Below are 16,350 nucleotides of genomic sequence, written 5' to 3' on the forward strand. Positions count from 1 at the left end.
TTTGTTCTCCTTACCTAAGAAAGGATATACTTGCCATAGAGGGAGTGCAGCGAAGGTTCACCAGACTGATTCCTGGGATGGCAGGACTGTCTCATGAGGAGAGATTGGGTTGACTCGGCCTGTATTCACTTGAGTTTAGAAGAATGAGTGGGGATCTCATTGAAACATATAAAGCTCTGACAGGGCTAGACAGACTGATGCAGGGAGGATGTTTCCCCTGGCTGGGGGGTCCAGAACGAGGGGTCACAGTCTCAGGATACAGGGTAGGACATTTAGGACTGAGATGAGGAGAAATTTCTTCACTCGGAGGGTGAACCTGTGGAATTCTCTACCACAGAAGGCTGTGGAGGCCAAGTCACTGAATATATAAGGAGCTAGATAGATTTCTAGACACAAAAGGTATCAAGGGGTATGAGGAGAGAGCGGGAATATGGTATTGAGATAGGGGATCAGCCATGATCATATTGAATGGCGGAGCAGGCTCGAAGGGCCGAATGGCCTACTCCTGCTCCTATTTTCTATGTTCCTATGTAAGTTCTCCCAAATATTTTCCTTTTTCAGAATTTAAAGTTACTCTTTGCCCCCAAGTTTCTCCTTCCTGCTCTCTAGGGTTGTTGACTCATGTTGGGGGACATATCTTCTCACCCAATAGGCTATTTTTCCTTGGCGAACCCAGGCTATGTTGGCTGGCTATTTGACCGTGGAGTTGATCACTGCTGAGTGCGATCGTATCCTTGACTGACATACTTCCAGTCAGGAGTGGGGACTGTGACTCTCATCTCCCAAGCCCCGGTGGTACTGAAAAAAATGTTAGCATCCCCACCATCGCCTCTGATTTCAGCGAACTGCACCCTTTAGTTAGCTATTGAGTAGCGTTGGTGAAGGAGGTGGAAAGTTAGGTGATTTTTAACTGCATCAGGAGATGAGGGTACCTTTGGTACTCCAGTGTGGTACTGAGCCATTTGGAATAGCACGGCCCAGTTAGAATATTTCAGCTAGGACAGCAGCAGAGGTGCTACAATGGGGCTCAGCTAAAGAATAGGGAGGGGGGAGGCGAGGAAAAAGAAATCATGCATGGCCCCCGTCCTTTACCCAAAGCAAAGCCTCTCCCCACCCCCGTACAATCTACCTGTACCGATGTCAGATGAGGATAGGACTGGATTTGGCTATGATGCTCCCCCCGCTGTTGAATAGCCTGCCAACACTCACAGGCCTCATGGAGGGGGAGTGGTCACTTGGGCAAAGTACCAGAGGGTGACCAGTGCCTGCGGACCTCCCCCACCCCCCCGACCCCAGTGAGACCTGGGTTGTGTGGGGAGGGGGGGATAAGGGGAAGAGGAGGGTGGATGAGGGTAAGGGGAGGGTGGATGAAGGTAAGGGGAGGGTGGATGAAGGGTAGAGGAGGGTGGATGAGGGGAAGGGGGAAATGGGAAGGGGAAGAGGGTAAGGGGAAGGGATGGCGGTAAGGGGAGGGGATAAGGGGATGAGGAGGGGATAAGGGGATGAGGAGGGGATAAGGGGAAGGGATGGGGTAAGGGGAAGGGATGGGGTAAGGGATGGGGTAAGGGGAAGGGATGGAGTAAGGGGAGGGGAGGGGATAAGGAATAAGGGTGAAAGGGGGGGATGGGGCAAGGGGTGAAAGGGGGGGATGGGGCAAGGGGTGAAAGGGGGGATGGGGCAAGGGGTGAAAGGGGGGATGGGGCAAGGGGTGAAAGGGGGGATGGGGCAAGGGGTGAAAGGGGGGATGGGGCAAGGGGTGAAAGGGGGGATGGGGCAAGGGGTGAAAGGGGGGATGGGGCAAGGGGTGAAAGGGGGGATGGGGCAAGGGGTGATGGGGCAAGGGGTGAAAGGGGGGATGGGGCAAGGGGTGAAAGGGGGCAAGGGGTGAAAGGGGGGATGGGGCAAGGGGAAGGGGGGATGGGGTAAGGGGAAGGGGAGGGGATAAGGGTTTAAGTGGAGGAGATGGGGAAGGGGTGAAAGGGGGAATGGGGAAGGGGTGAAAGGGGGAATGGGGAAGGGGAGGGGATAGGGGGAATGGGGATGGGGTAAGAGGAAGGGGAGGGGATAAGGGTGTAAGTGGAGGAGATGGGGAAGGGGTGAAAGGGGGAATGGGGAAGGGGAGGGGATGAGGGGATAAGGGGAATGGGGATGGGGTAAGAGGAAGGGTAAGGGGAGGGGATAAGGGTGTAAGGGGAGGAGATGGGGAAGGGGTGAAAGGGGGGGATGGGACAGGGGGCAAGGGGTGAAAGGGGGGGATGGGACAGGGGGCAAGGGGTCAAAGGGGGGGATGGGGAAGGGGGCAAGGGGTGAAAGGGGGGGATGGGGAAGGGGGCAAGGGGTGAAAGGGGGGGCTACAGCCCTTACCTGTAACATAGAGCCACTGCACGTGATTGGTCGCAGTCTGTGTTCATCAATGACGCACTTCCTGCCAGTTGACCAATAGGAGAGGCGGGACGGTGCGGTGCGGGTTGGTTACATGTACAGTGGGCTTCGAATGTAACAGTTTGGTGAACGGGGAAATCCCGGAGCCCGGAGGCAGCGCGCCCGCCGGGGAGACCCGGAGACCCGGAGCCGGGAGCGACCCGGAGACCGGAGGCAGCGCGCCCGCCGGGGAGACCCGGAGCGACCCGGAGCCCAGAGCCGGGAGCGACCCGGAGGCAGCGCGCCCGCCGAATGTGCGCCGAGAGATAGCGGCGCTCCGAGACCCTGGCACAGATCGGAACGGAGGAAGCCGAGGTACCGAGAGGGAGGGGATCCGGACACGGGGCATGGTAATGATCACACGGACTGGGAGGGAGCATCAGGGCAGCTCTTAATCCAGGGGATCTCAGATGGGGAGAAGGAATCAATCAGTTACAGGGCAGGAATGTAACAAAATCTGATTTTTAAAAATACAGGGGAATGTATATATAGTGTGTGTATATAGTGTATGTAATATACAGCATTATATGTACATAGTGTGCAATAGGTCCATGGGTATACAGTATGCACACTATACATACTGTGAAATGGGTATACAGTATGCACACTATGCATACTGTGAAATGGGTATACAGTATGCACACTATGCATACTGTGAAATGGGTATACAGTATGCACACTATGCATACTGTGAAATGGGTATACAGTATGCACACTGCATACTGTGAAATGGGTATACAGTATGCACACTGCATACTGTGAAATGGGTATACAGTATGCACACTGCATACTGTGAAATGGGTATACAGTATGCACACTATGCATACTGTGAAATGGGAATACAGTATGCACACTATACATACTGTGAAATGGGTATACAGTATGCACACTATGCATACTGTGAAATGGGTATACAGTATGCATACTGTGAAATGGGTATACAGTATGCATACTGTGAAATGGGTATATAGTGTGTGTACTACATATACTTGACCTGGGTATATAGGGTGCATACTATGTATACCATTACATGGTATATATGGTGAATACAGTATATTGCTATACAGGGTGCCTACTATATATACTATGATATGGGTATATAGTGTATGTGCTATATATTTGGATATATAATGTATGTACTATATATATTATGATGTAGGTATGTAGTGTGCATACTATATATACTATGATATGAGTACACAGTGTGCTTACTATACATACTAAGATATGGCTATATAGTGTGCTTACTGTACATACTATGATATGGGTATATAATGTGCATATAGTGTATGGGCATGCGGTGTGCTTATTACACATACTATGGTATGGGCATAAGGTGTGCTCACTACACATACTATGGTATGGGCATAAGGTGTGCTCACTGCACATACTATGGTATGGGCATACGGTGTGCTCACTACACATACTATGGTATGGGCATACGGTGTGCTCACTACACATACTATGGTATGGGCATACGGTGTGCTCACTACACATACTATGGTATGGGCATGCGGTGTGCTCACTATATAGTGTATGGGCATGCGGTGTGCTCACTATATAGTGTATGGGCATGCGGTGTGCTCACTATATAGTGCATGGGCATGCGGTGTGCTCACTATGTAGTGTATGGGCATGCGGTGTGCTCACTATGTAGTGTATGGGCATGCGGTGTGCTCACTATGTAGTGTATGGGCATGCGGTGTGCTCACTATATAGTGTATGGGCATGCGGTGTGCTCACTATATAGTGTATGGGCATGCGGTGTGCTCACTATGTAGTGTATGGGCATGCGGTGTGCTCACTATGTAGTGTATGGGCATGCGGTGTGCTCACTATAGTGTATGAGCATGCGGTGTGCTCACTACACATACTATGGTATGGGCATGCGGTGTGCTCACTACACATACTATGGTATGGGCATGCGGTGTGCTCACTACACATACTATGGTATGGGCATGCGGCGTGCTCACTACACATACTATGGTATGGGCATGCGGTGTGCTCACTACACATACTATGGTATGGGCATGCGGTGTGCTCACTACACATACTATGGTATGGGCATGCGGTGTGCTCACTACACATACTATGGTATGGGCATGCGGTGTGCTCACTACACATACTATGGTATGGGCATGCGGTGTGCTCACTACACATACTATGGTATGGGCATGCGGTGTGCTCACTACACATACTATGGTATGGGCATGCGGTGTGCTCACTACACATACTATGGTATGGGCATGAGGTGTGCTCACTACACATACTATGGTATGGGCATGCGGTGTGCTCACTACACATACTATGGTATGGGCATGCGGTGTGCTCACTACACACACTATGGTATGGGCATGCGGTGTGCTCACTACACATACTATGGTATGGGTATACGGTGTGCTCACTACACATACTATGGTATGGGTATACGGTGTGCTCACTACACATACTATGGTATGGGTATACAGTGTGCATACTATATATTGTATGGGCACATGGTGTGCGCACTACACATACTATGGTATGGGCACATGGTGTGCTCACTACACATACTATGATATGGGCACATGGTGTGCTCACTACACATACTATGGTATGGGCACATGGTGTGCTCACTACACATACTATGGTATGGGCATGCAGTGTGCTCACTACACATACTATGGTATGGGCACATGGTGTGCTCACTACATATACTATGGTATGGGCACATGGTGTGCTCACTACACATACTATGGTATGGGTATACAGTGTGCATACTATGTATACTAGGATATGGGCGTATGGTGTGTATTGTATCTACAATATGGGCGTATGGTGTGTATTGTATCTACAATATGGGCGTATGGTGTGTATTGTATCTACAATATGGGCGTATGGTGTGTATTGTATCTACAATATGGGCGTATGGTGTGTATTGTATCTACAATATGGCCGTATGGTGTGTATTGTATCTACAATATGGCCGTATGGTGTGTATTGTATCTACAATATGGCCGTATGGTGTGTATTGTATCTACAATATGGCCGTATGGTGTGTATTGTATCTACAATATGGGCGTATGGTGTGTATTGTATCTACAATATGGGCGTATATACTCTGCGGGTATGTAGTGTGTGTACTATTTGCTGTTATATAGTGTGTACTATATATACTGTAATATGGGTATATAGTATGTACACCATATATACTATGATGGTATAGTTTGTGACATATGCTATAAGATGGGTATATATTGTTTATAACGTGTATTATGGGTATGTAATTTGTAATATATACACTATAACATATGGTTTGTATAATGTTTTACACTATAATATAGTTATGGGGTGTGTGCAATATATATGTACACTATAATATGGGTATATAGTGTGTAATATATATACTATTGGTATTATGGTGTGTATAATATATTTACACTATGCTATTAATGTATAGTGTCTGTTATGTGTACTATAATATGTGTGTAATATATACAATAATGAGGCTGTGTAGTACGACATTATGTGAATGTGTTATTAGGTGTAGGCATGTGGTTATGTATTATATTCAGTGGCACTGTTTTTAGGTGGTTTGCACAGTTGCATTTTAATATTTTTGTATTTTAAGGCTTTGACCCGTTATTTGTTTCCCTGGGAAAGGGGCTTGGCTGTTGGAAAGATTTTAAGCTCCAATTTCAGCTTAGGTGATGCCTGGTCCAAAGAGTGTTTTTTTTAAAAAAAACAAAACTGTTGGACAGTAGTTTCCAAATGAGTGTGTCTCCAAGCTGCAGTTTTTGTGTTCTCAGTAAGGATAATCTCTGAGGGACGTCAACAGCATCAGCAGTTCTAAAACTCTGCTGGATCGCAGGCAGCACATTATGTGCCAGAGATGCATGGTGTTCGCGAGGGAGTGAATGGGGAAAACATAAGAAAAAGGAGCAGTAGGAGGCCATACGGTCCCTCGAGCCTTCTCTGCCATTCATTAAGATCACGGCTGATCTTCGACCTCAACTGCACTTTCACACCCTATCCCTTGATTCCCTTAGTGTCCAAAAATTTGTCGATCTCAGTCTTGAACATACTCAACGACTGAGCACCCATTCCTAAGATTCACAATCCTCTGAATGAGGAAATTTTTCTTCATCTCGGTCCTAAATGGCCGACCCCTTATCTTGAGACTATGACCCCTAGTTTTAGACTCTCCGGCCAGGGGAAACAGCCTCTCAGCATCTACCCCGTCAAGCCCTCTTAAGAATTTTAAACGTTTCAATGAGACCACCTCTCATTCTTCGAAACTCCAGAGAGTATAGGCCCATTCTACCCAATCTCTCCTCATAGGACCATCATCTCATCCCAGGAATCAATCTAGTGAACCTTTGTTGCACCCCCTCTAAGGCAAGTATACCCTTCCTTAGGTAAGGAGACCAAAACTGTACATAGTATTCCAGGTGTGGTCTCACCAGAACCCTATATAATTGCAGCAAGTCCTCCTTACTCTTGTATTCCAACCCCCTTGCAATAAAGGCTGCACACTGTCCCTCACTGCACACTATCCCTAGGGCACTTAAGAAATAGGAGTAGGCCGTACGGCCCCTCGAGCCTGCTCCACCATTCAATAAGATCACGGCTGATCTTTGACCCCAACCAAGGAGGAGCCCTTGGGTCATTAGAAGAAAAGAATGAAAGAAAGATCTTGCATTTATATAGCGCCTTTCATAACATTGGGACGTCCCAAAGTGCTTTACAGCTAATGAAGTACTTTTTTTTTTGAAGTGTAGTCACTGTTGTAATGTAGGAAACGCGGCAGCCAATTTGCACACAGCAAGATCCCACAGACAGCAATGACATGAATAACCAGTTAATCTGTTTTGTTGGTGTTGCTTGAGGGAGGAATGCTACTCAGGCCATCAGAAGAGCTCCCTGCTCCTTTTCAAATGGTGGTTGACTGGATCCTTTCACTTGAATAGGCTGACGGGGCCTCGGTTTAACGTCTCATCCGAAAGACGGCACCTCCGATAGTGCAGCACTCCCTCAGTACTGCGCTGGAGTGTCAACCTAGATTATATACACAAGTCTCCAGAGTGGGACTTGAACCCACGACCTTCGGATTCAGGTGAGAGTGCTACCAGTGAGACCAGGCTGCCACTGAAATCAGACAATGAAAAGAAGCATTAAAGAAATTAGAGAAACAAAGAACATGTGAATAGTTGAGGCAGTGGGAGACACCCCAAAGGAGAGATGAGAAGATGGATTCCCAACTTGTAAACCAGGAATTAAATCATAGGAGCATGGGTATTGCTAGACGAGAAAAGATCAAGGTCCATCTAGTTCACCATCTACCATCCTGGTAGTCACATGATACAACAATAATGGAGTTGTTGACTAATCATAGCAATCAATCTCTATCAATTAGTTTACAACAGACCCAGATGAACAGCTGACTAGTGAACCGTATGAAACCGATCTCCAAGAAGCTTTACTGGTTAGTTGGAATATGAAGAGCGAGGAAACCCCCAGCGGTGGAGAGCAATGGGAACTATGGGTCCAAAGTCACCTGTTCCTCCCGAACATGTTACACTCCCCACACGTCATGTCTCAAATTACTCATAAACTGTATCCCAAAATGTTAATTTCTGAAAAAAATCGATCTAATTTGCATTTGAATGAATCAATACTGACTGCTTCCCCCGTCTCCCCGGGGAGCCCGCTCCATGGATTGACCCACTCGCTCACTGAAATAATGTTTCCGCAGATTAGATTTTAATTCACCCCTCTTCAAGCATGACCTCTGGTTCTGTTGTTCTAGACAAGGTGAAACAGCTTGTCGTGGTCTACATTATCCTGAAAACAGCAATCATCTCACCTCTCAACCTCTTTTCCAGTGACGACATGCCCAATTTATACAATCCCTCCGCATGATCCAATCCCCTCCATCGCCTCAATCATTCTGGTTCCTCACTTTCAATAGCTGCAGTATCCTTTTTTGTATTGTGGTGACCAGAACTGTACACAGTATTCTAAGTGCAGTCGCACCAATGATTTATAAAGTGGAAGGATTACCTCAATATTGACTGTTAATAAATCCCAATATCTGATTTGCTTTACCGGCTGCCAATGGGCATTGTTGCGATAACTTCAATTTATTGTCAGTCAGGACCCCCAGTTCTCTTTCATTTTCCATGCACATTATTTTATTACCATTTAAGTAATAGTCCCTTCCTGGATTTGTTTTGTCTGCACGTGAAGCACTTTGCATTTCTTTCTGTACGTTGCTATTTCCTCTGCCGCCTGTCTGTCCAGTTCCCAAGTATTCTCAAATCCTCCTGTAGCTTGTCCTGGACTCTCATCCCCTTCATTAGCTTTGTATCATTCAAATTTAGCCATTGTGCTTGTCCTGCGATCTCTGTTGAGTTTTTTTAAGGCTGCTTTCCTCCTGCCCAGGCCCAGGAGTGATGGGATTTCCGGCCCCGGGTCATTAATATGGCCCAAGGAGCCTTAAACAGGGCCCTAGCTTTGGCAGAAGGGGCAGGAAATTGAAGTTCACCTGGAGGCATCTCGGGCACATCGAGCCTCTTGAGATCAGGGCTTTCTAGCGGTTGATGGAGATCCTGATTGGGCTTAGACATGCTTGGGCAGGGTTTAAACTAAAGAAAAATAATGACGGACCCTTGAGTCTATTTCCTTTCTCAGGCCCCTGTAGACCCTCCCGATTGGCAGGGGGAAGGCCATAACATCATGTTTCTTCCGGCGCCAAGGTGGGAACACCCACTCCTGCCTGTGATGGATCTGTGCCTGCTGCAGATCCAGGCCCAGCTCCCGCTCCCCCCCCCCCCCCCCCCCCCCCCAGGAAATTTTGGGGCAATGTGAAAAAGGGGCAGAGACCTGGCAAAATGGGGCTCCATCCCCTTTTTTCCTGACAAGGTGTCAGCCGTGGCTCGCTGGGTAGCACTCCCGCCTCTGAGCCAGAAGGCTGTGGGTTCAAGTCCCACTCCAGAGACTTGAGCGCGTAATCTAGGCCGACACTCCAGTGCTGCACTGCCGTCTTTTGGATGAGACGTTAAACCGAGGGCCTCATCTGCTCTCTCTCTCTCTCTCTCTCTCGAGTGGACGTAAAAGATCCTATGGCACTATTTCAAAGGAGAGTTCTCCCTGGTGTCCTGGTCAATATTTATCCCTCAACCAACATCGCCAAAATAGATTATCGGGTCATTATCACGTTGCTGTTTGCTGTGCTGCACTTCGAAAAAAAAAGTACTTCATTGGCTGTAAAGTGCTTTGGCATGCCCTGAGGTCGTGAAAGGCGTGTAAGGGGTTTTTACTGTTTCTCGGGCTTATTATAGGTCAGCCAGTTATGTTTTTCCTGAGCTGCCCTGCCCGCTGTGCGGTTTCGAATCGCTTTCCCCTTCCTGATTCTGAGCTGAGGACTTATTGGGCGGTAACAAGGACAGACGAACAGACCAGTGGATTGGTACAAGGAAAACCAATGTTTATTAATAAGAAAACTAAAACTACAAGGTAAACAGTATTATACAGAAGATAAAAGAAATCGCTATGGATGCAATACAGTCTTACACTTAACGGGGTGGAAGAAACGGACACATCGAGGGAAAATTCTAAAATCACAATTTTAGCAATACCCCTTTAACTCCCACCCTTACACCTAGCTAGGTGTCTTGCGGCGGCCAGAAAATTAATGCTCACCGGTGAAACGGATGAAAAGGCCTGGCCCCTGTGCCCTGCTGCTGCCGTCGACATGTGGTTGCGAGGTTTACTGGATGGCCTGCCTTCTTAGTTGCTAGCAGGCAGACAGGACACCGGGCCAAGAGGCGAAGAGAAGAGAGAGAGAGATTCTGGGAAGCCCCAGTTATATCCTCCCGGTATCAGGTTTTTTTTTTCGTGCCTCATCAGCTTGCTCCATTGTTCGATTTGAGCACGAAAACGTAAGACAAAGGACCCCAATCTCTGGTCCATTTACATAATGGCTGGTATCTGTACTGATGAGTTCCATAGCTGCTTTCCATTGTTCCTGAATGTTCCTTGATGGTTCACCTTAGGTGGGATTACTTTTGATGGCTTGCCTCAGGGCGCGAATGCAACTGCTTGTCTCCCTGCATTGTTCAAAAAAAATCCCTGTCTGCCCTTGTGGAAAGGTGTCCAGTTTCAAGTGCTGCAGGCCTTTGGCCATGTGTCTGACTGCAGCCATTTTGAGAGGCCCTGGCTTGTTTAGCAATTTTATTTTAAATTCACAAGCTTTCGGAGGCTACCTCCTTCACATCGTTCACCTGACGAAGGAGGTAGCCTCCGAAAGCTTGTGAATTTAAAATAAAATTGCTGGACTATGACTTGGTGTTGTAAAATTGTTTACAATTGTCAACCCCAGTCCATCACCGGCATCTCCACATCATGGCTTGTTTAGAACACAGTCACACCAGGGTTATTTTTTAATAACTCCAATAAATCTTCGGGGGGGTGGGGGGAACATGTGAAATTTTGCGAATCCCTTCAGGCGCTATATAAATGTAAGTTCTTTTGTATGCAGGGAAAAGGGTGTTCCCCAGGGGACAAAGCAAACAAAGCGGTCTTTATAACAGTGTTGTCCAATACGTTAGCCACATGTAGCTAATTAGAAATCTAGATGTGGCTAATTGGGTTTCTGATTAGTAAATAAAAATGAGTAATGGACACCGTAGTTGGTCATGTGGTCTCAATACCCCTATTCGCACAGTGTGTGCATGTGAACTTTAACCTTTTTGCTCGTTTGTTGATAAAAGGTTCGGATGAAAAGCAGAGCGTGCGAATATTTTTTGATCATTGTGAGGGCTTTACTTCCTGGGTTACTGAATGGTGACAGATACTGAAAGTAACGTAACTAAAACGGTGTCATCGTAACCACACCTGTGGCCTGTATTGCCCATTCCCACATTCTGACCCTCATTGAGCAAAGCTTTAGTGTATACTCACTGCCTGAGGGGCAGTTTAATTAAAATCCTTGCAAACAATGTATTACTTATAACAGCTCTACTGCAAAATGGTTCTCTGAGAGAAAAGTACGTCCAGGGCTGGCAAGGTGTACACTGGAGACCCCCCTCCCCCATGACCCGTCATATGGGGACCTCGTATTTTCCCCCTCCCCCGGTGGATAAGGAATTGGTAGATAATTAAATGGCGTCAAATTTTGGCCCGTGTACGTTTGATGCACAGTATTCTCAGCACAGGAGTGAGGGTAGGTACAGTGTAAATATAAAATAATGTCTCAGACAAGGATTTGTCCTGAGGGCATTCTGGCAGGATGGCAAATAATTGAAGTGCAGATAAAGGAGTAATAGGTGCAGCAGTCCCGAGTGGCCTGTGTGTTTATCCTGGGGAGTGTACTGTCCCATATGCAAATGTTTCAGATGAGATGTTAAACTGAGGTCCTGTCATTAAAGTCATAATGGGAGAACAGTTGAGTTCGTATTGTGGTATGAATTCATCTGTTCATACCACATGAAATCATGAAAACTGTTCATACCGCATGAAATCAGATGGCCTGAAGGGCCTTTTTCATCTAAACCTTCTTTAAAGCATAAAAGTAAGTGTGTGTGTGTGTGTGTGTGTATTATGCAATAGCAGATCTGAAGCTTTGACTTGAAGTAAACGAGTCACAGGAAGTGTACGCTATATGCAAGATTTTTAATATCTACATTGTATTAACCACCTTGTGTTTGTGCCTACTTCCTGTCTATAAACCTTACTTCCTGTTGTCATGTTCTCGTCACACTTTTCTGTCACCTTTTCCTATTTTAATTCCTCTGTCCGCATTTATAATGGAAACTGCCTATGTAAACCCGTCACGCTGTAATTACACCTTCTTGCTGTGGTGGCGCTGCAGGGTCGTAACGCCTCAACGTGGCAGAGAATCTCGTCCTCCAATCGGCTCTACGCCCCTGCTTCCCAAATTGCTGTAAGCTTTGCTATTTAATTACAAATAATACATAAAATCGATGTACTGCATAAAAATGAGGACAGAATGCATGACTTTAAAATGGGAGTCTGATTATCCCCCTGCCCTCGAATCCTGCTTCGATCTGGACTCGGTGTGTTTAATACCACCTAAGATCAACTAGTATTAGACATTTGTGTATTTATGTTTTTTGTTTGTGTTTTTTTAATCGTAGTTCCACACATGGACCCTAACGGGACTCAGGTGGAGCCAGATTTCTCGCAGCAGGACACCCCATGTTTGATAGTGGAAGATTCTCAACCAGAAAGCGTACAGTCGGAGGATGACCCCGAACGGAGTTACCGGCACCTGCAAGCCAGGTGTCTGTCGAACCTGCAGTCCCACACTCAGAGTCCTGTACTGGTGAGTACACTCCGATCTCCATCCTTCGGAAATCCCTTCGTTGCTCCACTGTGCACAGACGGCTGGTGTGTGTGCTAGTCTGTAGGCAGCTCCTGCATGACGTCGGAGATTGCGTGTTCTCTTTTCTGATTTTCTTCTCTCTCTCTCTCTCTCTCTCTCTCTCTCTCTGCCCCCTTTCCATTTCCATCCCACTGCATCTGAAGGTGCTGGGAAAGAGACGGCACAAGCAAGATGGGCCAAATGGCCTCCTTCTGTGCTGTAAGATTCTTGGGCTCCACTGTGCCTACCAGTACTTCACCGTTCTTCGTTTGTGAGTCTAGACACTGGGTGCTATTCGACCGTGTGGGAATCACCACTGAACCCTGCCCTATCTTTACTCGGAGATTTTCCAGCCCGGGGGAGGCGGGGGGAGGCTGTCATTTGAGGGTGATCAGGGGCAGAAGTCATGGCAGATCTTTCTCCTTATCAGCCCAGGGTTGCTGTTGTGAATTGCCACACTGGCTTAGATCAGTTAGCACCGCACAGATGTCTCCTGGAGGCCTTTCTGCGGCTTCGTGCCGCTAACCTTTGACCAGAAACTGAAGTTTAGAAAGAGCTTTGAAGAAAGAAAAAAAAATGCTAATGGTCAGAATTTCCAGGATTCTGTCAGTCAGACCACAGAGTGTTTATAACTCCTTCCAACGGATCGATGAACTGATTCGTAATTTCGTTCACTTCACCTTGCCTCTGTTTTTCTTTGAGATTTCCTCCCTTGCTTTGCTCTCGCTGGACATGGCGTTGTGTTGGTGCCTGAATGCTTTATGAAGAACTAGACTTGAAGGAAAGACTTGCATTTATAGAGCACCTTATCACATCTCTCAGAAATGCATTACGATAACAACAACTTGCATTTATATAGCGCCTTTAAAGTAGCAAAACGTCCCAAGGCGCTTCACAAGAGCGTTATCAAACAAAATTTGACACCGAGCCATGTGTCCGAGATATTAGGACAGGTGACCAAAAGTTTGGTCAAAGAGGTCGGTTTTAAGGTGCGTCTTGAAAGAGGAGAGAGAGGCGGAGAGGTTTAGGGAGGTAACTCCAGAGCTTAGGGCCTAGGCAGCTGAAGGCACGGCCGCCAATGGTGGAGCGATGAAAATCGGGGATTTGAAAACAAGGATGAGCATTTTAAAATCAAGTCGCTGCTGGACTGATTCATCCAACTAACTACATTTGAAGTGTAGTCATTGTTCTTGCATACGCAAACACAGCAGCCATTTTACGCTCAGTAAGACCCCACAAATAACCATCAGGTGAATGACCAGCTAATCTGTTTTTGGTGCTGATGGTTGAGGGAGAAGTTTTTTGCCAGTATATCAAGAGAACTTCTATTAGTGTCCTGGGATCTTTAATGCCAACTTGAACAGGTTTAATGTCTCATCCAGTGGTACTTCTGATTTCTGAGTAGACGCTGTACTGTTGGGAGGTGTCTTCTTGGACAAGGCATTAAACCGAGGTCTCGTTTTCCCTGTCCCAGAAGTTCATTTGGATGTTAAGGATCCCGTAGGATTGTTTGAAGGGAGTTCCTCTTGTGTCCTGACCAACTTCCTCAAACAACATCACCCACTGATCGATGTTATTGCTGCTAGTTGAATCTCACTGTGTGTAAAATGGCTGTCTTGTTTCACTTACATAACAACAGTAACTACACTTTGCAAGAACTCATTGCATGTGAAGCACTTTGGGCCATTTTTGAGAGATATGATAAAACGCTTTATAAACACAAGCTCTAAGTTTATTTTGTTGAATCTTTTTTTAAGTATTCACTTTTTTACATAGAACGTACAGCACACAAACAGGTCTGTGCCAGTGTTTATGCTCCACACGAGCCTCCCACCCCTCTTCATATCTCCCTATCAGCAAACCCTTATATTCCTTTCTCCCTCATGTGTTTATCTAGCTTCCCCTTAAATGCATTTATACTATTTGCCTCAACCACTCCTTGTGGTAGCGAGTTCCACATTTTCACCACTCTTTGAGTAAAGAAATAACTCCTGAATTCCCTTTTGGATTTATTAATGACTATTTGTTCCCAAAATGAGCATTCTCTGGAAAGTGTTTGCAGATGTGTCGGTTCAGACAGTGTGTGTTCAATTCGGCATGTGTCGCTGCCTCATGCCCCCAGTATGTTGTATGTTGCAGGAGCTGATCACTGGTCCCCAGGCTAAGACTTCAGCGGGAGGTGATGAGGAGCCGTCCGATCAGAAGGAAACGCACAACAAAGGTGAGAGACCGTGGAACTGGGGTAAGACAGTGACGGGTGAACTCGCTAGGGGAGTGTTTGTGAAAATGCCTTTGTGAGTATTGGTTGGGAAAGTTCCATTGATCCAGCATTCCTGGTGTGTTGCAGGGGGTCAGGCCGACATTGAGAGAGTGGGGAAGTTGGACCTAAGCAAGATAGATCAGAGTATTTTCTAAATGGTGAGAAGCTAGGAACTGTGGAGGAGCAGAGAGATTTAGGGGTCCATGTACAGAAATCACTAAAAACTAGTGGACAGGTACAAAGAATAATTTAAAAGGCTAATGGAATGTTGGCCTTTATCTCAAGGGGCTGGAATACAAAGGGGTAGAAGTTATATAAAGCTCTGGTCAGACCCCATCTGGAGCACTGCGTTCAGTTCTGGGCACCGCACCTCAGGAGGGATATATTGGCCTTAAGAGCATAAGAAATAGGGGCAGGAGTAGGCCATACGGCCCACCGAGCCTGCTCTGCCATTCAATCAGATCATGGCTGATCTTCAACCTCAACTCCACTTTCCTGCCCGATCCCCATATCCCTCGATTCCCCTAGTGACCAAAAATCTATCGATCTCAGCCTTGAATATATTCAACTACTCAGCATTCACAGCCCTCTGGGGTAGAGAATTCCAAAGATTCACCACCCTCTGAGTGAGTGAAGAAATTCCTCCTCATCTCAGTCTTAAATGGTCGACCCCTTTATCCTGTAACTATGCCCTCTAGTTCTAGACTCTCCAGCCAGGGGAAACAATCTCTCAGCATCTACCCTGTCAAGCCCCCTCATAATCTTATATATTTCAATGAGATCACCTCTCATTCTTCTAAACTCTAGAGAGTATAGGCCCATTCTACTCAACCTCTCCTCATAGGACAACCCTCTCATCCCAGGGATTAATCTGGTGAACCTCTGTTGCACTGCCTCAAAGGCAAGTATATCCTTCCTTTAAATAAGGAGAGCAAAACTGTACACAGTACTCCAGGTGAGGTCTCACCAAAGCCCTGTACAATTGTAGTAAGACTTCCTTACTCTTGTACTCCAACCCCCTTTCAATAAAGGCCAACATGCCTTGGAGGGGGTACAGTGCAGATTCACCAGAATGATACTGGGGCTAAAAGGGTTAAATTATGAGGACCGGCTGTGTAAACTAGTCTTTTATTCCCTTGAGTTTGGAAGATTAAGGGGTGAACCAATTGAGGTGATTAAGATGATTAAAGGATTTGGTAGGGCAGATTGAGAGAAACTATTTCCTCTGGTGGGGGAATGAAGAGAACATGGGGACATAATCTTAAAATTAAAGCTTGGCCGTTCAAGGGTGATGTCAGGAAGC

General features: G+C 46.5%; 1 protein-coding gene across 3 annotated transcripts in view; it reads left to right on the forward strand.

Annotated features, from left to right (window-relative positions):
• Positions 1 to 2,463: 2,463 nt before the first annotated feature.
• Positions 2,464 to 16,350, forward strand: part of tp53bp1 (tumor protein p53 binding protein, 1) — a 65,571-nt gene continuing 51,684 nt past the window's right edge. For 2 of the 3 annotated variants that reach the window (XM_067973498.1, XM_067973500.1), the window contains exons 1-3: positions 2,464 to 2,736; positions 12,561 to 12,748; positions 14,927 to 15,008. In XM_067973498.1, the coding sequence (XP_067829599.1) occupies positions 12,569 to 12,748; positions 14,927 to 15,008 (262 nt within the window). In that variant the 5' untranslated portion in view covers positions 2,464 to 2,736; positions 12,561 to 12,568. Of the gene's footprint in view, positions 2,772 to 12,560; positions 12,749 to 14,926; positions 15,009 to 16,350 lie in introns of all 3 variants that reach the window. The other variant, XM_067973499.1, reaches the window with a different exon arrangement.

Source organism: Heptranchias perlo, chromosome 38 (genome assembly GCF_035084215.1).
Source record: "Heptranchias perlo isolate sHepPer1 chromosome 38, sHepPer1.hap1, whole genome shotgun sequence".
Classification (NCBI taxonomy): Eukaryota; Metazoa; Chordata; class Chondrichthyes; order Hexanchiformes; family Hexanchidae; genus Heptranchias; species Heptranchias perlo.